Below are 23,446 nucleotides of genomic sequence, written 5' to 3'. Positions count from 1 at the left end.
CGGCATGGATATGAATAATCTAACATGGGCCCCCTCATATGGATTATCCCCACTTAATTGCCACCCGATCTACCACGACGACTTGACATCACTCTTTCCATTACTATCAATGTAGGGCCCCCCCTTCCGTCTTGAGGTCAACCCCCACTCTTGTCATCAAATTACCCCCCTCCCTTTCTCGTAGGGTATACATATTATTATCATAACCATCATCAAAAAGCTCCAAGATTCAAGTATCCCATGGCTCAGATTCCTCGATAGGTTGGTTTTCGTGTGTTTATTATTATGGTGTTGTTTTTGAATTGAAATCCAGCTTAAACCGATCCTTGCATGTGCCCTTTCAAGTGAAAATGACAATACGAAAGCTAAAAAAACAACGGAATATATATATATATATATAATTAACTCGATCCCTTTTTTATTCCAAAATGAAAACCAATCAAAGATAATTATGGATATCTTCGATCGTTTGGAGTGGAAAAACTGAGTGTATACGATGATGATAATCATGACCTCTCATGAGATGATCGATCCACAGTTGTTATGATCTTGACAGAAATTGTCAACCGACATGTTTCACTAGCAAATAGCTAAGCTACAGATATATATATATATATATATATATATATATATATATATATATAAAACCTTATTATTATTTTATAATCTTTCTTTCTTTCTTTCTTTCTTTCAATATGATCATGAAGAAGGTGCGTGTGTAGATTTGATGAAGCCATCATCTTCCCAATTCAAATCTAAGATCATTAAAACTCAAGTTCAAAGGAATTATTATTGTGAAAAAAGAGATTTTTGATGATGTACATTATTAGGTTTTTGAAAATCTTATCGTTGAAAAAGGGAATCAGTGTTCTCTTTTCTACATATATAGTTTATTGCTTAAAAAAAATATTTAAAAAATATTTTTTTTAATTTTAATCACAGTTTTAAATACAATAGAGATTTTATTGACAAACAAGACTTAATTTAATATTGGTTTATACCTTTTTTTTTGGATTCTAGGAAACCCCACCCCGCAGAAAGCGCACTTTGTGGGTCCAGATGAGTAAGTAAAACCCCGGCTGTCCCAGGCTCTTACAAGAGATGCACGCCCTGACTCGAACTCGAGACCTGCTGTGCAGATTTCAAGCCCTTTGCCACCACGCTACGCCCCTTGGGGACATTTATACGTACAAGCACTGGTTAGAAAAATAATTATATAATTAAAATTTATTTTAAACCTATGCTAAACGGTAATTAAAGAATTAAATTCTCATTATATAATTCTCTATAAAATTAGTTTATCTCTAATATATAAATCGGAAAAAAACTTAATTTTAATATGTAAAAGATCTGAAAATATATCTTCTTTAAAAAAAAAAACCAAAAATAATAATCTCTTAATTCTTTTTCTTGCATGGGTGCATATATAAGGGACCGAAAACCTTTAACCTCCCTATCTCCTCATTTTTATTAGCTCATTCTCCTTTGTTTATTGCTCTTGTAGGGTCAAGCTGCACCGAACTCGGAACTCAGCTCAGCCCCAAGAACACTCCTCCCCTTTCCTCTCAAAAACAAACCCTCTCTCTCTCTCTCTCTCATTCTCCAACAACATGGACAGCCCACAAAGAATATCCATTAAAGAACCTCAAGCAATCCTCTCTCCATGCAGCAGTGCTAGAAGGAGGAGGAGAACAAGCAATTGTTCAAACTCACCCGAATTCGAGTTCTGGATGGTCAGAAACCCATCTTTCCCTCAACCAAATCTTGTTTCTGCTGATGAGCTCTTTGTTGATGGTGTCCTCCTCCCTCTCCACCTCCTCCACCAACCCAACAACAACAATAACAACAGCCACCCTGACCCTGACCCTGACTCACCCGAACCCGAACCCGAACCACCCAACGCTCAACCTGACCCTGGACCAGAAATTTCACCAGCAAGCATAACCATAGAGCCAACCTCAAGCTCAAAGAGATGGAAAGATATGATATTCAAGAAAGGTGACAAGAAAACTTCAACAGCAGCCAAGAAACAAGAAGAAAAGGATAAAGACAGAGACAGAGACAAGAAGAGAGAGAAAAGGAGTCAGAGTGGAGCGAGTTCAGCTGAGTTGAATATCATCAACATATGGCCATTTTCACGCAGTAGATCCGCAGGGAACAGTGTGACCCGACCCAAGTTGTTTCCCGGGGCCCCTGGAACCCGGAAGGTTAGCAGTGCCCCTTGTTCAAGGAGTAATTCAGCAGGGGAATCCAAATCAAGAAAGTCTTGGCCAAGTAGTCCGAGTCGACCCGGTGTCCATGTGGGTCGGAGCAGCCCGGTTTGGCAGGCTCGACGTGGAGGTAGTTCCGGTATGAAGAGTAGTTTCCCCGAACCCGTGGTTCGGAGTGGTGAAAAATTGAGCAGCAAAAAAGAAGTTACCGAGCCTGGCCGCGGTAAGAACATAGCAAATGGCAATGGCAGCACTAGAGCAAAGGTTTTGAATATAAATGTTCCCGTGTGTATTGGTTATAGAAACCATTTGAGCTGTAGAAGTGATGAAAATAGTGCTGTTGGTGCCCGCGGCAGCGGCGGTGGCAAGAATGTTGCCGGTAGTTGCACTGATGGTAGTAGTGCTACCAATAGCACCATAAATGCTGGAAATGGTGGCAATCTTTTCAATTTTCGCAGCCTCTTCTCAAAAAAGGTTTATTAAGAGTTTGTAATTAATTGACACTCTAATTATATATTTTTCTTTTAAGGTTTGATTTAGATGTATTTTTCTGTGTATCAAGTCTCTATATTCGATCTTCCTTGTGTAAGTAAACAAAGAGTAAATTAATTAGTTTTCTCACCAACAATTCACGTATTGTACAATTACAAGAAAAGGTTACTAATTTTTCTTGTAGACATGGTATTTTTAATAATTTGTTCAAGACATTCTGCGTTGGCTTTAATACCTTTTTTTTTTTTTTATGTATATGGTGTTTTGTAAAAATATTTTTAATTTGAAAATATATATGTCAAAATAATTTTTTAATTTTTATTTTTATTTTTATATTAACCGATTAAAAGAAATAATATAAATTTGATGTTTTTTTAAGATAATTATAACCTTAAAAAAGTACTAATGGGTGGTTAAAAAAATATGATTTTTTTTCTTCTAAATTTAAATATTGAAGTTAGTGTGTAGATTTTAAAACCCAATTAACGAAATAAAAATATTAAAAAATACGACTTAATTGGGAAGGATCAAAACCTTGTTTCATCGAAATTAAGGAAGCATGCATGGGTTAGCTTCATGCTAGGATGCATGCCATGGGGGCTCATCATTGTATGAGCTTGTGCTTTTCATCATCGCTATCTTCTGCTGTTCTCTGTGCATTGGCTTCCACTGAGAGCAACGGTACACGCGTCAAGTCCAGATAGGAAGAAAGAGTGAAAGAAGTCTTGTGATCTTGAGTGCATGTAACGGGGACTGACCTCGGGCAAATTGTCAACCCAGCTGGACAGAATTAATTTACATCAGAAGCAAACTAGAGATGAATGAACGATGGACCATAATATAATATGAGCTTGGTTTTCTGCATTTGTTTTTCCCGATTCCCATTTGAATTGCAAGTAGTGGATGCCTCATCCCATGTGTCCCCCCTTCTTTTGTTGCTGTCTAGTCAAACAAATTCACGTAGTGAAGAACACAAGGCGGGAGTCAGCTATGAAAGAAGCTAGGGGAGGGGACAAGTAAACATGGCAGTTCCAATTATATTCATTAAATTCTTCCTGGTCAATGTTTTTATTAGCATGGTGCTCATGCTTCTTTCTTGTCGTGGCAAGCCATGCTCAAACTAATCAGTGCAAATTGTGGCCGCCACCACCACCAGCTACTAAACAGTAGTTGTTTTCTGTTTGTTTCGTGGACCTCCACTGATAAATGCAAGAAAAGAAAGATTGCAAGCAAAGCTCTCAATTTTCTGTCACATGAGTTTGCCATTGCCCTTCAGCTACTTTCACCCTTTTAGCTAGCCACATGGCTACGAAGCCCCACTGGGATCCATAAGCAATTCCTGCCTTCCAATATTCATTCCATGGTGCGTGGTAGGCTCGACATGGGAATCCCATTCACTTGATTCTTCTGGTCATGTTTATGCAGTCCTTTTAGGGGCAGCAGCTCCTGAGCTTTCCCCCCCTTCCTTGTAGAGTCCTACTAGGCTTGAAATGGAGGCAGGGCTCTCCTTTCCAAGACCCAATATCGGGCATGAGCCGAGTTCGATCTCCAATTGTTTTGCACATCAAAGTGACTTTGTTTAGACGAGCCCATGGGGATGCCATGCCTTCTTCACATGATTTCAATCGGTAAAGCAGCAAACAATAAACATGCCCTAAATCATTCAAGCCCATTGTGTATAAGTGGACTAGGCTTTCATAGAAACTCAAACACAAAGATGGGCTAGATTAAGGTCGTTGGGCTTCCATAAGTCTAGTCATCATCCACTTGTCATAATTGTCTGAAAATCAATTACTTTATAAGATACTTCAGAAAATCTAAGATCAATTTTTTGTATATATATAAAAAATACACACAGAGACTGAAGCAGGAAGCAATGGCGGTGTTGAGTCGATTCGCGAGAGCAACTAGGTCATGGCGAACAATCCCCTCCTCCTCTCTTAGAACCCTAAACCCTTCACGTGCCACCTCATGTGACCTTCCTCCTCCCACCCCCCTCTTTCTCCGTAAGCTCTTGATTATTGTGATTATAGCTATGATTAGGAAGTTTTTAATTTGGTGTTAATTCAATGATAAATGCAGGTTCTTTTAATCACCAAATTCATTCAAGTTCATCAGAAATTCTACGGCCCAGATGGGCTTCTAATGCTAATGAGCTGCCGAACTCTTTATTTCCAGCATTACTAGCTAGTTTCATTGGAGTTGGAATGTTACAAGTAGCCCATGCAGATTCTGATGAGGTTTTCTTTCATAATTTATTTATTTTTATTGCTAAATAATGACTTGTATGCTAAGAAGATGCAATCTTTGATTTGGTTTTTAATTTTTGGTCAATTTGGTTTTATGTAGAATGCTAGTAAACCTCCTTTGCCATCAGAATCTTCTCCTTCGAGTTACGGTGACTTGGAGGAGATTGCTAAGAAAGAACGGCAGCGAATTGAAGAGTTACTTAAAAGCAAAGGAATCAAATATGGGTCTTTTCCTCGCTTCACTATTGCTGTGAAGGGCCAAAAGGTTATTGATTAGTATTTAGTGACGCTACAGCTATTGTGATCACACTTCAAATTGCATTTTTGACTAATTATTGTTTTCCTTTTAAGAGTGTCTATGTCTTGTCGTAAAAAATTGAAGTCTTGGAATGTAATTCAATCTATGTAGAATCAACATTATGGCAACAGTAATGGGATTAAATGTTGCATTGTAGGTTACAATCAAGTTCCAAATTCCACCTGCATGTGATACGCCACAGTTGATTGCAAACCTTGTTTCTAATCTTGGAGTGAAGGTCGATGAGCGTGGTGCTGGTTCAGATATGTCATTACGTGCTTGGGACAGGTTAGATGCAGTTTCAGTGTCTCTGTATTTTCCGTATGGAGTAATATCTAGTTTTGAATTAGATAGAGACTTGTTATTCCTGGTCATTCATTGCTTGAATTATGCTAAGCTTATCTGATTTTTTGTGTGTACAATTCCAGTGCAGTTGCCTGGCAATTAACACTTAATTATCCAGAGAAACAGAAGGAAATCAGTGGGGAAAGGGGGCATTCAGGAGATATGAAAGTGCCCGAGGGAGATCTATGCATCCTCTTATTTCGTTCACTCATAAGTTCAGATAAAGCTGTGAGTTTATTTTTGTAAATTCATTGATTTACAATACTATGAAGATCTTCTTACATATCCGAAATAGTGCATTAGCTGATTGTGAATATACACATCATTTGCAGGAAGTTGAGTTTATAAAGAGTGGGAGCTTGAGCACCACAGAGCTTGATGCTTTTGTGTCTGTTTTACAATTAGCTGGTAGTAAATTAAGGCCCCTGGACAGAAAACCAGCGGAAGGTTCTGCACGGGTGCCATCTGCGGACAAATCAGTTGCCAGTTTAGAGTCCATGGGAGTAAGAATATATGGACTTGATGAACCCCTTGTGAATTCTTCTAGCAATGATATATCATGGGAAAATATTGCTGGATATGATCAGCAAAAAAGGTATGCAGAGCATGAGCGTGCATAATGCATCTCTATTAATTCTTTCAAATTTGTATTTTAATTTTTTATTCTATTTTCTGGCATGAAATGCAATCTTGGGCTAAAAATCACAATGAAATAGCATATACTTAAAGACACAGAAACAATTATATATATAAAAAAAACTTGCAAACACAGACTGTCATATTCCCCCCGTGAATTGTTCTTTCAATAACTGAAGCTTCATGTTGGGATCCATAGAGATGCCTAATTATTTTATTTGAGATGCAAAAGTTTTGAGATTTCATCCCTATGCATGCCCCGTGTTGGGGCTACCAATCAAGAATCGGTTTTTCTCTCGCCTTCCACTTAAAAGACTCTTGATTACTAGTCATGCAGTTATTTGTTTGGCCCAAATTATAGGTCCCTGGTTTAGGCAACATAACCAGTGAAGGCTATGCAGTTCAGTTGCTATTGCATGTCTTGATAGAGCCACAAAGACTGGTCACTCTACTGTATGTTGAGTTTAGAGAAAGTATGCCATTATCATGATAGCATATTTATTTCTTCCATGTCTTATCTTTGTATTTGCATCATCCTTTTTCCCTTTACTATATGCATATGTTATGTGATGCATCCAATAACATGCATGGAAGTGCTCATGAATATTTATATTTAACTGGTTGTTAGAGAGATAGAAGACACAATCTTATTGGCTCTTCAAAGTCCTGAAGTATATGATGATATTGCTCGTGGGACTCGGCGCAAGTTTGAGTCAAATAGACCTCGAGCTGTGCTTTTTGAAGGTCCACCAGGTTTGTTATCATGTCCAGATCTTAGCAAAAGATATTGAGTGATTAATCTATATGAGCAATTTTCCTTGTTCCATCAGCCGTGTTTCTTATTTGCCGTACTTTAAGGTAATTGCACATGTACAAGTATGCCACTTCAAATTCTCAACTCTAAATTAGGTCTGAATGTATTTGCTTTGTGGTCTTTGTGTACTTGTCAGACAATTTACCCAAAACCACTACTATTATTTCTTGTGGTCTTGGATAGAGTATGATGCAAGATAAAAGAAGATTTAAAGTCTAATAAGAAAGAAAAGAAAAGGCTAAGAAGAAGAAGCCAAAGAAAGAGAAGAAAATGCCAGAGAAGAGAAGAATAGGAGTTGGAAAAGTCTGCAACTTTGTAATTTTTATTCAATTCATCAAAACTCCTTAATATTTAGAAAAGTATGATATAAATACTAAAATCCTAACTAAAATAAGCAATTGAGCTTATAGCTCACTAAATAAAATAACCAACAATAATTAAACCAAGCCTAACAAATAAAGCTTAATTAATTAACATCAACCAAAAGTTCAAATAAATTAAACCAAAACATAAGCTAAAGCCCAATCTCTCAATGGTTTGGATTACCTTTCATCGTCTATAATCATATAATTGCGTAAACAATGTCTCAAGTCTGGTGTCTCCACAAGAACAGTTACATTGAATGAGGTGACCTTATAGTTATCTTGTCATTTGTCAGCATTCCTCTCTGCATGCTTACTTTGGCTTTAAGACCCTATATATTGAAAATTCTCATTAGCTGATGGAGTGGGCAGCTTACTTAAAAATTGTGATCAATTTCAGGTACAGGGAAGACATCTTGTGCACGTGTCATTGCTACTCAAGCGGTGAGCCATTAGCAGTTTATGGAAAATTTTAACAGTTCTCATCTTAGCCATCACTGTGCATTAATTGGAACATTAGTTTTACTCTTTGTAGAATTATGATTTACAGTTTAAATAAGTTTTTTAGCAGATTAATGTGCATTGAAAACCTTTTTATACACATGAATTACTTGCTTCAGGATGAGGAAGGTCGCATAGCACGTAGATTTGATAGATTCCCAATGGGGAAACAATATCACTCTGCACATTTTTCTGAATGAGTCAATACTGAAAAGACATGCCTGTTGCATATGCCTTGGCAGGGTGTCCCATTGCTGTATGTACCACTGGAGGTTGTCATGTCAAAATATTATGGAGAAAGTGAACGCTTGCTGGGAAAAGTTTTCACACTTGCAAATGAGATCCCTAATGGTGCTATTATATTTCTAGACGAGGTAACATGTGCTAGTGATATGCACTTGATACTGTACACAGTATTATATTTTTTTTCATTATGCTCCATTTCTAGAAATAAATGCAAATCTTAACAATCTGGTTTCATGTTTCTTTTCAAAATTGTAACAGGTTGATTCATTTGCTGCTGCTCGAGACAGTGAAATGCATGAAGCCACTCGTAGAATCTTGTCAGTTCTGTTGCGACAGGTAAAAATGGGCTTGTGTTTTCTGTGGGACAAAAATCCAAGCCTTTATTATCTGCTAAGGACATAAGACTCTCTTCTCATTATTAACGGTCCTGGTCTTGCCCCGGCCTTTGCTTTCTTTCATTATTTTTTTTTATTAATGTCATTACTATAGGTTATATTATCAATTTTCTAAACTCTTGGAGTAAGAATGCACTTGCTATACTAGTAAAAAAAATGCTTAAAATTTTGACTTGTTTATATAGGGCATTTGGGAGTCTCTTATTAGAGGCCTTAATTGTTAGTAGCAAATTAATATTAGAATTTTTTTCCCAAATCCAATCTCATGTTGAGCCCTAGATTTCATGCTCCTTTACGTTATAAATGCTTTTTTCCTACCTGTGTTTTATTTATATTGTGCAAGTAGCATTTATAGAATTGTTTGGATGCTTGTTTCATGAGCTAACTTGCATAACTTCAATGGATGGTATCAGCCAAATTTGTGGTGTCCTTGATGAAATAGACTTTCTCTGTTTTCAGATTGATGGATTTGAACAGGATAAGAAAGTGGTAGTAATTGCCGCGACAAATAGAAAACAAGACCTTGACCCTGCTTTAATCAGGTATATCAGTGAAAAGTTGATGTTGATCATCTCACCTGAGTCAATTGGAGAGTTTTCTAACAAGTTTTATGTGTGTTCTCAGTCGGTTTGATTCAATGATTACCTTTGGCCTACCTGATCGGCAGAATCGACAGGAAATAGCTGCCCAGTATGCGAAGCACCTAACAGAATCTGAGTTGGAGGAATTTGCTAGAGTAACAGAGGAGTAAGATTGACAGATCTCGTTCAAATCAAACTTAAATTGTTAATTAGTTAGGAGTTCAAATAGAAAATTCTTAAAAATATGGTTTTGAGGGAGGGGTGCAATGGTTGTATCCTCACAGTGCCTCTTTAATTTGAAAAGATTTTGGTAATTTGAGTACATGTTGGCCCATATGTGGAGATCATTTATTTAACATGTGAGTCTGTGGTCATCTTCTTGTTTCTTTTTCCATTTTCTTTAAAACCCATGTTTGCTCTTGCTGTCTTCAGCATGTCTGGAAGAGACATTAGAGATGTGTGTCAACAGGCAGAACGGTCATGGGCATCGAAGGTAACCAACTAACCATCTAGCATCTACATTTTTCAACCTCACATTGGTACTGTTTACATGTCTTTGTAATTGTGGCGTCTAATAGATAATTCGAGGACAAGCGAGTAAAGATGGAGAACAAGGAAATCTTCCACCTCTGGCAGAATACACTGAGAGCGCCATGAATAGAAGGAAGGCTCTAGCTAGTATTGCAGAACAGAAAAGCCAAGGTTCTATCATGCGCCCACAGAAACCTCAATTGGATACATGTTAGAGAGGTGATTTCAGCGATAGAGACACAAACCATAGGCATATCTCTGCATATAAGGTGTATTCCAACAATCATATCTAGATATAGTTTCTTATGCGGAGCAATCAAACTAGTCCTTGTAAATAATTCAGCAGAAGACCAATTTCAAGTTTCGCTGTACTTAGGATTAGGATGTCCCATGCTTATTAGACAACACCATCAAACATAATGCAAAGATTGGATGCAAAATCTCTTTATTGCTCTGTCCATTCTTGATAGAGAGAAACATCAAGCAAATATTTTTATTTGTTAAAAACAAAAGAAAAGGACAAGAAATCAGGGCCAGATTGCCATGGATAGACTTCAAAAGAAGTTGTTGCATTGTAGCAAATTTAGTAGCAAAGCTCCTTCCCTGCGTTCACCAATCACAACTCAGTGAGTCAATCGATTAACAGACAGCTTAAAGTTCCAAACTTTTTCATTGAAAGAGCACGAACGTTACCTTGACGAGATGGGCATCTCCTCCTCTTCTTCACCAGCTCGTTTCCTCTTGCTTCCCATTCCTTTCCCTGCCACAATCGAAGCAATCCGCAACCGAGTCTGCAGCATCATTCGAGTCAACTCAGCCTCCAACTCCATCCTCCTCTTCTCTGCCTCCAACCTTGAAGCCTCTCTTGCCTTGATCATCTCCATCTCCGCAAGGTCCATCCTTGCCATTGTCTCAGAAAAGACTCGGAAGTTCGCTGCAAGATCAGCAAGTCTTGGTGGTGACACGGAGCTTACAGAGTCAGAACTCGGTGGATTATTAGAATCCTCACTGTCTGAAGGGATTTCACCAGACACCATTCCAGCGTCGCAGGCATGCTTTAAGCGGTTTTCCTCGGCCCTGTTCTGTCTGGTTCGATCGGCTGCGTCTGCCATCACAAAAGCTTTGCTCAATAACGCTCTTTCTCCCCATAATTACAGTCACACATTTGCAAGATGCTGCCTCGTCATCTAACTTCGTGGTTAATAGGACCCACCAACAAGACTGAACCTTTTGATATTTTTAATGATTGAAGCAGCCAGTGGCCCAAATAGCCAACTACACTTCGATTATTTTTTTTTCATCATTCCTAAGGAAATTTAATGAATTTCAGACTACCTAGTAGGATGATTAGCTACGTTAAATCATAATTAAGGAAGTTGAAACCATTAGAATTCAAACTTTTTACATTGGAAGAGAGCAATAAATTTGTGTACGGCAGTGTAGCTGAAAGTTTTTTTTTATCCGGAAAAAACATCATGGTAATATCTTTTTTAATATAAGAGAGTTAAAATTATGAGAAATTATAAAAAGAATTAAATTGATTTTTTTTCACTTTAAACATTTTTTGAGAAAACAATTTCATGTTTTTTTCACTATTAAATTTTAATTTACACATCATTCTTTATTGTCATTGCTAAAGAATATTCTATTCCACGTGAGCACAATCTCCATGTTACTTTTCGTTGCCTAAACTAATTTTTTTTTAATCTTCCTTAAAACGCTTATCAAAATTACTATGTATTTAAAAAAAATTAATAAAAAATAAAAATTTTAAATTTTAAATTTTAACCAAAAAAAAAAAGAGAGTTAAAACTTAATTCCGAATACCAAAGTGATTAGGAAACAATAAAAAAAACCAATCGCTGTACATAGATTAAAAAAATAAATATAATATACTGTACCGAAATTATTGATATCTGATGATTCTAAGCAGTCCTTTTCTTTTTCTATCTCATCGAGTCTCCGCAAATCAATCTAAAGTAAAAAGCAATGGCTTCAAGGAACAAGAAACCAGCAAAGCCCTCAAGCAGTCGAGCAGGCGGTATCCGTACTCTCTCCGATCTGAACCGGCGGTCTGGACTTGACTCTGACAGCGATGATGAGGATGCTCCTCAAGAGTACTACACTGGGGGCGAGAAAAGGTAACAAACAACTACTCTCCCTTGAACCTAACTTTATATTCAAATTTATTTCTTCTGTCTTTTCAAAGTTTTGATTTTTAATATAAAGTTGTAGTCTTTCTTGGGTTAGCAAGAATGGGATTCTCTTATAATGTATGAATTCTTTGATTTGTCTGTTAATTGATGGGTTAATAGTGGCAATTGGTTGAATTATGAAGTGTGTTTTTAGTGTTGAGTGTCGAGGATGAATTTTTCAAGAAGAAAAATGGATGGGAGGGGGAGGGGGGTGTTTTTAGTCATGGCAAGAGCGGTACTTGGAAGTTTAAGCATTGAAAAGCATGGAGTAGAAAGTTGGGCATTTGAGAATTAGACCCTTGGGTGGAGGGATAGTGTGGAAACGGGTTCTGGGTTTTACAGCTTGGTGTGTCGCACGGTGTGATATTAGTAGTGCACTGTTAGTTTTCTTGGCCCGTGGAAACAGTTCTTTCTGTTGGATGGGTTTTAATTTTCATTTTGATTCTGTCTAGAAGTAAGCACTGAACTCGCTGTCTTGAAAATGCTTTTGGGAGGTTGCAAGAGGATCCGGATAACAGCATTAGTAGAGTGTGGATGATGATGGGATTTATCTATAGAGCATACTTTTTGTAGAGGTTCGTTTCCCACTTGATTCTGGAGCTGGAGCTGTAGCATAGGTAGAGAAGAAACACCTTATTCAGAGTCTCAAGACTAGGCTTGTAGACTGGGTGCTGACCAAAGAAAGCTTTGTGGTCTTGGAATGTGTATAGATGATGGTTCTTTAGTGCATTTTTAGCATTATTTCAGCCTTGTATTTATCGGGTTGTGTCATCAGTAAATCCGTTATATTTTGTATTCGAAGCATTTATAATTTTCAACCTTTCATAATTCTATGAAGAACCAAATTTGATATTTGCTTATTTTCATATTCTCAACTATTTGTGAATTCAATTTTTTTGTGATTTTGCTCTTTTCAATCCTATAATTGTGGCACCTCATATTATCAAATTCTTTTGGTAAATTCCCATGATTGCACTTAAAGCTTTAGTTGCTATGCCTATGTCTATCATTACTTTTATCTGACTCGAATCCCTTGGTTATTCCTTCCTATGTATGAAACGTGTTTATATTTAAGTACTTCTCATACTTCTAACACTAATTTTTATTGTTGCAGTGGTATGCTCGTCCAAGATCCTACAAAAGGTAATGATGTGGATGCAATTTTCAATCAAGCTAGACAACTTGGAGCCGTTGAAGGTCCTCTGGAGAATCTTAATCAATCTTCAAGCTCAAGAAGCTTTACTGGAACTGGTAGATTACTATCGGGGGAGACTGTACCATCTGCTCCTCAACAACCTGAGGCTGTCATTCACAATATTGTTTTCTGGACCAATGGTTTCACTGTAGACGATGGCCCCTTGAGGAGGCTTGACAATCCTGAAAATGCATCTTTCTTAGAGGTAATAGCAATAAAAGTTTAAAATGAAATAAAAGAATTTTTTCGGAAATTCCACTATTGCTCTGGATTTCGACATCTCTGTTTCCACCACTCTACTGTGAGAAAAATTCAAAGCATGTGTTGAATGCTACATTCTCGATCACAATTTTTTCACTATTTTTCTTGAATCAACAATGACTCATATCGATCTAGCTACATAGGTAGTTCATCCTTGGGCTTCTTTTTCCACATCCTCTTGAACCTTCACTTATAGCAACATAAACTAGCGCAACTTTCATTTTATTTTGTTGTGTTTTACTTTTACGTATTGATGTGATCCAAATTAGTATCAAAGGAAAAGTTGGAATTAGAATGAAGGAATTGATAGGAATTGAGAACAAATACATAAACCTTAGAGAGAAGCTATTTTCTAAAATGACATTCAAAACTTCTTAGGAATACAATTTAAGGCCTAATTTATAAACTTCCTACATCTTGTAAACACCTAACAACAATAGTAAAAAATTACAGCCATGACTTGGACAAAGAAGTCAAAAGTTATGGCTCAAAACCCAATTGTAAGTTCAACTGAAAGCAGTCCATAATCCTTGCTAGAAAATCAGCAGTTTAGTCAAAATTTCTAGCTGCATACCATTGAACTTGCTGAAAATCAGCAAGTTAGTCAACAATTCAGTATACTTTACAGCTGCACATCATTCTCTCCCTCTTAGGAAGACTTGTCCTCATGCGTGTTAGGATAATATGACTCAAAATGCTTAACATTGAAGGTATTTGAGATGTTAAAATGAGCTGGCAGCTGCACAATATAAACATTATCATTAATCTTACCCAATATCTTGCATGGATTTAACCTTCGATCAACCACCTTTTCATAGGTCCATGAGGGTCATGACCAATTCAATTTGTAGGGATGTGGTTGGTAATTCTAACTTGTCCATTTTTTCTTGTGAAACCATATTCTCACAACTTCCCCCATCAATCAACATGTTACAATTCTTACCTCAAATAGAACATGTGGTGTAGAATACATTGGATCTCAATCAATCTTTCATCATTGTCACCGAGGAGTAAAAAGAATTTTTCTCATCATCCACAGCATGCCTTCTTTCCATTCTAAATCACCTCTAAGCTCTTCATTGATAGATTGATTTGTAGATAGGAGTAGTATCTTTGAATTCAGTTTCTTCCACTTGTTCGACTACTAGAGCTCTCTTTCTACAATCGAATGATTTATGACCTGTTTCCCACATTGAAGTAATTGGGATTACCTCCTTGGAACTGCCTTACATCCCCAGATTTAGCATGTTGGGGCTGTTTAGCTGCTTTATAAGGCATTTGGGTCTGCTGTTCACCTTTCGGACTCAACCCTTTTCCAAAGTTAGAGGTATTTCCTACTGACCAAAACCTTGCTGTCCAAATCTGGTACAGTTTGCTTGTTGCTGTACAGATCTTGAATAACCCTTACTTTTTTGTTGTTCCACGAGCAACACTTTAGTGTATGTTGCAAGACAAGAACATCCTGAATTGATGGATTTAATCCACTCTAATAACGGGCAACTCTTTGCTGCCCATTTTCATTCAAATCAACTCTAGAGATGAGTTGATAGAATGAATTGGTATACTCTACCACACTTCTCACTTGTTTGAGGCTGTGCAAGCTTTATAGAGGGTTTGAGTGTAGTTAAAATGGAGAAATTGCTCACGCAACTTTTTCTTCATCTTCTCTCAATTATTAACGTTACCTTTATCACTTCTTTGGCGAGAGACTTGCAAATGTTCCCACCAAGTTGAAGCACTTCCCTTGAGGCAGATAACCACAAGCTTAACTTTCCTTTCGTCTACATCATGGTAGTCAAAAACTCTTTTCACCATGTTTAACCACCCTACAAAATCATCCCGGTTCAAACTTCCTTGGAATTCTGGAAGTTCAACCTTGATGTTTTGCTCAAGTCATGGCTCAAACTGAGAATGTTATACCAAAAGTATCTCATATTGAGAATGTGAATTCTCAAGTTCATGATCAACCACACTAGGAGGAACCATTTGTTGTCCAAGCCCTGTAAGGAGCTCAACTTGTCTTTGTAATTCAACAATCTCATCAATTCTATAATCATTATGTTGCTGTCCACTATTCCTCCACACAAGAGGGTTGGCTTCAACTCCTTCTCAACTCCTTTTTTGTGTTCCAGCTAGTTACCATTTTAGAACTTGCTGAAAATTAGCAAGATTGTCAATAATTCAGTCTACTTTCCAGCTACGTATTACCCTTGCCCTTATTTATTCAGTTGTATTGTTTGTGGTGATGTTATGATATTGTTCTATTATGTTTTATTGCAGAGCATCAGGAAGTCTGAGTGTCCGAAGGAGCTTGAACCCTCAGATAGAAGGTCCTCAGTTCATGTCAATTTGATTAGGAGGGACCAAAAGTGCCCGGTGAGTCTCTCTCTCTTACCTTTGTTAGTATTTACTAAAACTAACAATTCTTTCTGGAACTTTATAAAGTACCATCCTGTTTGTAATCTCCAATTCAGTGTTCTAGTCGATAGTTCTTGTCCAAAAAAATGCACCAGCATGCTTTCGCATGTGAGCGTTTGAAAGACATGGGTGTTTGAGTTGTACCAACACTCTGCTATTGTTTTCCTGCAGGAACCAGAGAAGCAGCCCCATGCTGCATTCCAAGGTATAGGGAGGACTCTAGGAAGCAGCAGTGCTTCACCTGCATCTGAACCACCAGCTGATTCTGCTCCTCTGAGCTCTGCTCCAGCCCCTTTAATGGGCCTGGTTGTGGATGAAACGCTGCCATCGACTTCAATTCAGCTTAGGTTGGCTGATGGGACCCGCATGGTGGCCCACTTTAATAATAGCAACACAGTCAATGACATTCGATCCTTCATTGATGCATCCAGGCCTGGGGGTGCTCGGAATTATCAGCTGCAGTTGATGGGGTTCCCTCCGAAGCTTCTTACTGAGCCAACTCAGACAATAGAGCAGGCAGGCCTTTCCAATTCAGTTGTTATTCAGAAATTCTAGCAAAGCCGCATGCAGGTCGCATACTATCTCTAGTCGTTATTGTGCTGTCTCTTGTAGTAAGTAAACCAATTTTATGAACATCAAGACCTTGAATATCTGTTTCCTAATATACAAAAGGGAGGGTTTTGGTGGCTGGTTGCTTGGACGATGGAGTTGAGTTTTGTGATTCGAAAATATATTCTTCTGCAGTCTTGTAAATTGTATGCTCTTGTTTTGCTAGCTTGACATGTTCTCGTTTCTCACTTTTTTCATGCTGCTGGTATCATTTCCCCCGTACAATTGTACAAACCACAATATATTTTACTCTCTCTCTCTCTCTCTCTCTCTCTCTCTCTCTCTCTCTCTCCTCTCTTCTCTCCGCTCATTCAAGCATGGCTCAACTTGGTGAAGAGGATTGAAGTATATGACTGGTTATTACAATTACAACAAAAACTAAAGCTTGTGCCTGTTTTTTCGGTTGCTTTTATGAATGCCCTCTAAAACAAAGATTGATCCAACGAATCGAACAACACCCTAAGCTCCACTAATCGTAATTCGATTCCCATTCCTACTTTGGGATGACTAGGAATTTCAACTGTGGTTTTTGGTGACTGGTAAATCTGGATGTAGCTGTGGGTGTTGATGGAAAAGGTGTTTGAGAATGAATACTGTGTCACAATGTTTTTATGTTGAGCAAAACGTAAAAACAGTGAAAGATTTATTTTATAGCTTCTGCCTTTTAGTTTTAAAAATGGCTTTCAAAGTATTTCATTAATTTGCGATTTTACGAAATTGATGTTCTATTAGAGCCGAAGGTCCTAAAAGCTCTTAAAAATCTATAATATTTGTGTAATTACTAAGACAACAGGACCAACGAATAATATTGAGAGCCTATTTGGCAATTTATGAATTTTTTTTTATTTTTTAGGGGCCTTTTTCTCCCCAAAAAAAAAGTGTTCGTAAAGTTTTTTAAATTATTTTGAAAGCCCTTTAAAAAATAAAAGTATATAAAAAATTATTAAATGAGTTTTTTAGCCCTCAATTATACAAATCTCGTTGTGAAAATCTAGAGTTATTAAAAAAATTCAAATCAATGGGTTATAGAGTCAAATTCTTATGAATAATAATTGCAGTTATGTTTCTACAAATCAATAGGTTATAGAGTCAAATTCTTACAATGCTATTACCTGGATTAAAAGAAAAAATGTTTGGCATTGGGCACTTCGAAATTGAATTCAATGATATTTCCAATGCATGCAGTAGGCTTCCTTTTGTGTGTTTTAAACATGTTTTTAGAGAGAAGAATCACGTTGCAAATCATTTGACCAAGCAAGAAGTTCTTAGAGAATACAAGGTAGTTGTCTTGTTATAACTTCTTTTATTCGGGGTTTATTATGCTTGATTATATTTGTGGGTTTGGTTTTTTTTTGGTAGTAAGTTCTTTCTTACTCTTCTAGTTTTTTTTTTTTTGTTTTTTTTAATAATTGAGGAATTTTATTAAATAAAGTTCTAGTGCCATGAAAGTATAATGACAAACCAGCACGGGAGATACATACAAGACTATTTACAAACTACTATAAAATAAGAACAAAACCAAGTTGGGATCGAGGAAGTTCATCCACTCGACTTAGTCCTCCATACCTTAACCAGCTACCATTCAACACAGTTAAAATTAACAACAAAACTCATGAGTATACCGGAAAAGGGTGAGCAATTGTGGGAAATAATCATGAAGTTCTTCTTTAAAGGAAAGTCTGCCTTGGCGATCAAATGATGCTGACTGAAAGTGCCCTTACTTCATGTCAAGTAACTTATTAAGTCATGAATTGAAGTTATGAATTTAAGCACACAAATATATATTGCAGTAGTTTCTGTCATGTGTTGCATCATTTGATTCATACAGCCCTATGTGAAGGCTGTGGAAGCTTATTGTGAGTTAAATGTTGCATTGTGCTATGTTGGTGTCCCCGTTCTAGGTGACAAGAGAGGAAGAAATCATGCTTCTCGTACAGGATGTTTTTGGTCTATCTAGTTCTGCATGTACAGATAATGCTGGCCTATAAGTATTGACAAGTACACATAGATTCTTCATACTTTGTTGGCTTTGGAGCAAGATAGACTGCTGAGTCTAAAATGAGCGCTAATATGCCGGTTTCATTAGACATTAATTAATGAGAAAGTCTTTGTTCAGGTGAAAACAGCGATTAGGATATTCATTCGGTGTAAAAGTGCAATCCATTCCATTTACAACTAAATAATTAATTAGTTTTTCTAATAGATTTCATATCATAGGTAATGTTATAATTCTTTGATCAAAACGTCAGATTTCATGAGCATGAACACGGTATGTGTAAGAGTTTCTGGAGCTCACAGGCGTTCTTCAATCTTGGTCAAAGAAACCCTAAACCACCGTATGAAGGTTTCAGAGTCGATACAAGAAAGTTGCTGAACTTGTATTCATATAATCTCCCCCTTCCCCTCTGCAAATATAGGGTAAATTCATAATGAGGTGGTCTATTAGAGTCTCATTGATCTATAAATAACTCCATGAAGCCTTACACTTCATTGCAAGAGTCTCTCCATCGTCAATAGCTTTTTCATTGGACTTTTAAGGATGTTTCATCAGAATCAAATTTCAGTCAAAATGTTACTGAATCTTTTGTTGTAATTCATGCAAAAATTAAGGAAACTGGAATTTGCTCATCTCGCCATAAACATGCCATAACCCTACATTTTCATGATGATAGTTAAATTATTATATAGATTCATATAGAGGTGGTAACATATCAAGTTTTGTATGTTGTTTTACTATCTCCCAATGTAAAAGTACTGCAAAAATATGCGATGCTGGTTGCTGCAGTAACTTTGCACGTGTTATTTTAATGCATTATGAGCTGCTAACAGCTCGTTTATGTTTCCATCAGCTTAGGGCGAGGGCAATGATAGGAATGCATCACCAGAAGAAGAGCTTGATGTTAATAACTACGTCATAGATCCTCAAGCAGAAGATCAAGAATTGAAAGGTCAGCTACTGCGCAGGTACGGTGGATATTTAGGCTGTCTCAAGCGGGATTTCATGAAAAAGAAAAGGAAAGGGAAGTTGCTAGAGAAGCGAGGCAACAGCTGCTTGATTGGTGGAGCGGGCATTAATTACAATTGGCCATATCCATCGGCATGCACCTCTTGTATCCTCAAACTTCATTAAAGCCTTATTTTATTGTGCCTTAGTGTAGCTGTGTTTTATAGTCAGCAGGAGCTATGGCTTTGTCGATTTCGAGAAGGGTTAATTTTGCGTTCTTTTGGATCATTTTCTGGGTTTGGTCGCTGTGGTGATTCTTCTAGTCTTGCCAGTCGGTCATTTCGAGCTTCTCATGGTAAAGGAACTTGCTTAATTTACAGGGATTGATTCGAGGGTTTTCTTTCAGATTTTTAGCTTTTGTTTGAGTTTTGTTTACCTTTATTGTAACAGATTTGTATGGACACGTTTCTGGGCATTGCTTATTTTCTGCAGAATCTTCTAGCTTTATCAAGGTACGTACTCATTGAGCGTAATTTTTCTTTCTTTCTTTCTTTCTTCTTGCACTCCAATTCTGAACTTGGAGGGTGTGGGTTATTTATGTGCAGCTTGTCGACCTCCATTTGGATTTACTTTGACTGATAAATTCCTTGTGTTTTGTTCTTGCATTGGAAATGAACTTACGAGCTGATGGTATATCGCGTTTTAATGCAGGGTGTAGTATCTTCCCTCGCTTATCAGAGGCTTTCGTTGCCTAAACTAAAAAAAAATGTTAGCCTTAAAATGTTCATGTATTTAAAATATCGTAGCCATTAATTCTAATTTTTATGATTGAATAAAGACATCCACTCATATCAGAGTAACATAAAGTATGCAAAGGTGATTAGGAAATAGTGAAAAAAACACCAATCACTGTATATAAATTTTTTAAAAAAATACAATATGCTGTACCAGAATTATTAATATCTGATGGTCTTAAGCTGTTCTTCCTTTTCTACCTCATCGAGTCTCCACAAATCAATCTAAAGCAAAAAAACAATGGTTTCAAGGGACAAGAAACCAGCAAAGCCCTCAAGCAGTGGAGCAGGCAGTATCCGTTCTCTCTCCGATCTGGACCGGTGGTCTCTGGACCTGAATCTGACAGCGATGATGAGGATGCTCCTGAATAGTAATCCACTGGCGGCGAGAAAGGGAAACAAACAACTACTCTCCCTTGAACCTAACTTTATATTCAAATTTATTTCTTCTGCTTTTTCAAAGTTTTGATTTTTAATACAAAAATTGCAGTCTTTTTTGGTGTGTCTCACAGTGTGATATTAGTAGTGCAGTGTTAGTTTTGTTGGCCTGTGGAAACAGTCTGTCTGTTAGATGGATTTTAATTTTCATTTTTATTCTGGTTAGAAGTAATCTCTGAGCTCGCTGTATTGAAAATGCATTTGGGGAGGTTCCAAGAGCATCCGGATAACAGCATTAGTAGAGTCTGGATGACGATGGGATTTATCTATAGAGCTCACTTTTCCCTACTTGATTCTGGAGCTGTAGCATAGGTAGAGAAGAAGCACCTTATTCAGAGTCTCAAGACTAGGCTTGTAGACTGGGTGCTGACCAAAGAAAGCTTTTTGGTCTTGGAATGTGTATAGATGGTGGTTCTTTTGTGCATTTTTAGCATTATTTCAGCCTTGTATTTATCAGGTTGTGTCATCAGTAAATCCGTTATATTCTGTATTCGAAGCATTTGTAATTTTCAACCTTTCATAATTCTATGAAGAACAAAATTTGATATTTGCTTATTTTCATATTCTCAACTATTTGTTAATTCAATTTTTTTTGAGATTTTGCTCTCTCAATCCTGTAATTGTGGCACCTGATATTATCCAACTCTTTCGGTAAATTCCCATGATTGCACATAAAGCTTTAGTTGCTATGCCTATGTCTATCATTTACTTTTATCTGACTCGAATCCCTTGGTTATTCCTTCCTATGTATGAAAATTGTTTATATTTAAGTACTTCTCATACTTCTAACACTAATTTTTATTGTTGAAGTGGTATGCTCGTCCAAGATCCTACAAAAGGTAATGATGTGGATGCAATTTTCAATCAAGCTAGACAACTTGGAGCCGTTGAAGGTCCTCTGGAGAATCTTAATCAATCTTCAAGTTGAAGAAGCTTTACTGGAACTGGTAGATTACTCTCAGGGGAGACTGTACCATCTGCTCCTCAACAACCTGAGGCTGTTGTTCACAATATTGTTTTCTGGACTAATGGTTTCACTGTAGACGATGTGGCCCCTTGAGGAGGCTGGACGGTCCTGAAAATGCATCTTTCTTAGAGGTAATAGCAACATAGGTTTAAAATGAATTAAAAGATTTTTTTCAGAAGTTGGACTTTTGCTTTGGAGTTGGAGATATCTGTTTCCACCACTCTGCTGTGTTTGAAAAAAATTCAAAGCACTAATGAAGCATTCTCAATCAGAGTCTTTTCACTATTTTTCTTGAATCAACAGATCTAGTTACACAGGTAGTTCATCCCTGGGATTCTTTTTCTACATACTCTTGAACCTTCACTTATAGCAACATAAACTAGTGCAGTTTTTATTTTATTTTGTTGTGCTTTGCTTTCACCCTCACCCTTATGTCATCATCTGTATTGTTTGTGGTGATGTTATGATATTGTTATATCTCAGAGCATAAGGAAGTCTGAGTGTCCAAAGGAGCTTGAACCTGCTGATAGAAGGTCTTCGGTTCATGTCAATTTGACTAGGAGGGATCAAAACTGCCCGGTGAGTCTCTCTCTCTACCAGCTTTCTTTTCTTAGTATTTACTAAGACTAACAATTCTGTGGAACTTTAGAAATTACCATCCTGTTTGTCATGACCAATTCAGTGTTCTAGTTGATAGTTCTTGTCCAAAAAATGCATCAACATGCTTTCACATGTGTGCATTTGAAAGACATGAGTGTATGCATCAATTCAACTTAGGTTGGCTGATGGGACCCGCATGGTGGGCCACTTCAATAATAGCCACACAGTCAATGACATTGGATCCTTCATTGATGCATTCAGGCCTGGGGGTGCTCGGAATTATCAGCTGCAGTTGATGGGATTCCCTCCGAAGCTTCTTACTTAAACAACTCAGAAAATAGAGCAGGCAGACCTTTCCAGTTTAGTTGTTATTCAGAAATTGTAGCAAAGCTGCATGAAGGCCGCACACCATCTCTAGTTGTTATTGAGCTGTCTCTTGTAGTAAGTTAACCAATTTTATGAAAAATATCCGTTTCCTTGTATACGAAAGGGAGGGTTTTGGTGGCTGGACGGTTGGACGATGGAGTAGTTGAATTTTCGGCGTTGTCTTGTAAATTGTATGCTGTTGTTTTGCTTGCTCTTGACATCTTCTCTCTTCCCACTTTTTCCATCACTGCTGGTATCATTTCTCTCTCTCTGTTCATTCAAGCATGGCTCAACTTGGTGAAGAGGATTGAAGCATATGACTGATCTATGGAACTATTTATTATACCTTGCTGGATGAGACCCGTCTCTTAGAAGCCGAGTCCCCAACGGAGGAAAGGAATGTTAGCCTCTACAGGACGGCTCAGTTACACTCCATCCCATAGATCAGATTCGAGCCCAGAATTGCAGGTCCAAGTTAATAATCTAATAAATGTCTCTTCTTGCCTAGCTAACATCCTATGCAAAGTAAAAAATTCTCCCATGTGTGAGTACCACATATTGTTCGAGTCTAATAGAAGCCTGTCTCTGTAGCTGATGCACGCATGGTATCTGATTTCACTACCTGGTAAGGCATCTCATGATCACAGTGACCTGGTGAGGCATCTCAGGACACTCCTCATCGTTTCCATCTCCATTCATAGTGCCATGGATTAGACATGATAAAGCTTCCTTTGTCGGCCAGAAGAAGCATTTGTGCTCCCATTTCAATTTTCTTTCCCTCATTAGGGCTCACCCGACTAAAGGGTCCCTCTAAGCCCATGTGCAAACCATGCATCACATCACAGCCTTACCTGATTTTACACTCCAAATCCCAGCTTTAACCATCTATAACATGAAAAATATTTAATTGCATTTTGTCCATGCACAATTCTGTTGCACTATATCTGAGATGGTGCACCTAACCAGCATGAAATTGGTCTAGACAATACATTTACTAGC

General features: G+C 37.5%; 4 protein-coding genes and 1 pseudogene across 5 annotated transcripts; 4 read left to right on the top strand and 1 right to left on the bottom strand.

The window, feature by feature from the left end:
- Positions 1-1,448: 1,448 nt before the first annotated feature.
- Positions 1,449-2,755, top strand: LOC133698271 (uncharacterized). The gene has a single exon (XM_062121145.1). The coding sequence runs from the start codon at positions 1,611-1,613 to the stop codon at positions 2,691-2,693; it is 1,083 nt and encodes a 360-aa protein (XP_061977129.1). The 5' UTR covers positions 1,449-1,610; the 3' UTR covers positions 2,694-2,755.
- A 1,769-nt stretch (positions 2,756-4,524) lies between these two features.
- On the top strand, positions 4,525-10,114 carry LOC133698182 (uncharacterized). 2 transcript variants are annotated; one of them, XM_062121032.1, is made up of 14 exons: positions 4,525-4,708; positions 4,785-4,942; positions 5,052-5,216; positions 5,407-5,537; positions 5,678-5,822; positions 5,927-6,189; positions 6,859-6,983; positions 7,807-7,850; positions 8,150-8,281; positions 8,412-8,489; positions 9,008-9,090; positions 9,173-9,295; positions 9,562-9,622; positions 9,708-10,114. In XM_062121032.1, the coding sequence occupies exons 1-14, from the start codon at positions 4,579-4,581 to the stop codon at positions 9,873-9,875; spliced, it is 1,806 nt and encodes a 601-aa protein (XP_061977016.1). In that variant the 5' UTR covers positions 4,525-4,578; the 3' UTR covers positions 9,876-10,114. The 2 variants fall into 2 exon arrangements, with proteins under 2 accessions (XP_061977016.1, XP_061977017.1); XM_062121033.1 differs by having other exon boundaries at positions 4,530-4,675.
- On the bottom strand, positions 10,089-10,829 carry LOC133698184 (uncharacterized protein At4g22160-like). The gene is made up of 2 exons (XM_062121034.1): positions 10,354-10,829; positions 10,089-10,263 (listed from the first exon to the last, which is right to left on the bottom strand). The coding sequence occupies exons 1-2, from the start codon at positions 10,770-10,772 to the stop codon at positions 10,215-10,217; spliced, it is 468 nt and encodes a 155-aa protein (XP_061977018.1). The 5' UTR covers positions 10,773-10,829; the 3' UTR covers positions 10,089-10,214.
- Positions 10,830-11,568: 739 nt separating this feature from the next.
- On the top strand, positions 11,569-16,482 carry LOC133700039 (plant UBX domain-containing protein 4-like). Its single transcript, XM_062123608.1, has 4 exons — positions 11,569-11,801; positions 12,970-13,255; positions 15,592-15,687; positions 15,901-16,482. The coding sequence occupies exons 1-4, from the start codon at positions 11,650-11,652 to the stop codon at positions 16,282-16,284; spliced, it is 918 nt and encodes a 305-aa protein (XP_061979592.1). The 5' UTR covers positions 11,569-11,649; the 3' UTR covers positions 16,285-16,482.
- A 3,702-nt stretch (positions 16,483-20,184) lies between these two features.
- Positions 20,185-22,691, top strand: LOC133699115 (plant UBX domain-containing protein 4-like; annotated as a pseudogene).
- The last annotated feature ends 755 nt before the right edge of the window (positions 22,692-23,446 follow it).

The sequence above is a fragment of the Populus nigra genome, chromosome 7, assembly GCF_951802175.1.
Source record: "Populus nigra chromosome 7, ddPopNigr1.1, whole genome shotgun sequence".
NCBI classification, from domain to species: Eukaryota; Viridiplantae; Streptophyta; class Magnoliopsida; order Malpighiales; family Salicaceae; genus Populus; species Populus nigra.
This window is presented reverse-complemented; position numbering and strand designations above follow the sequence as displayed.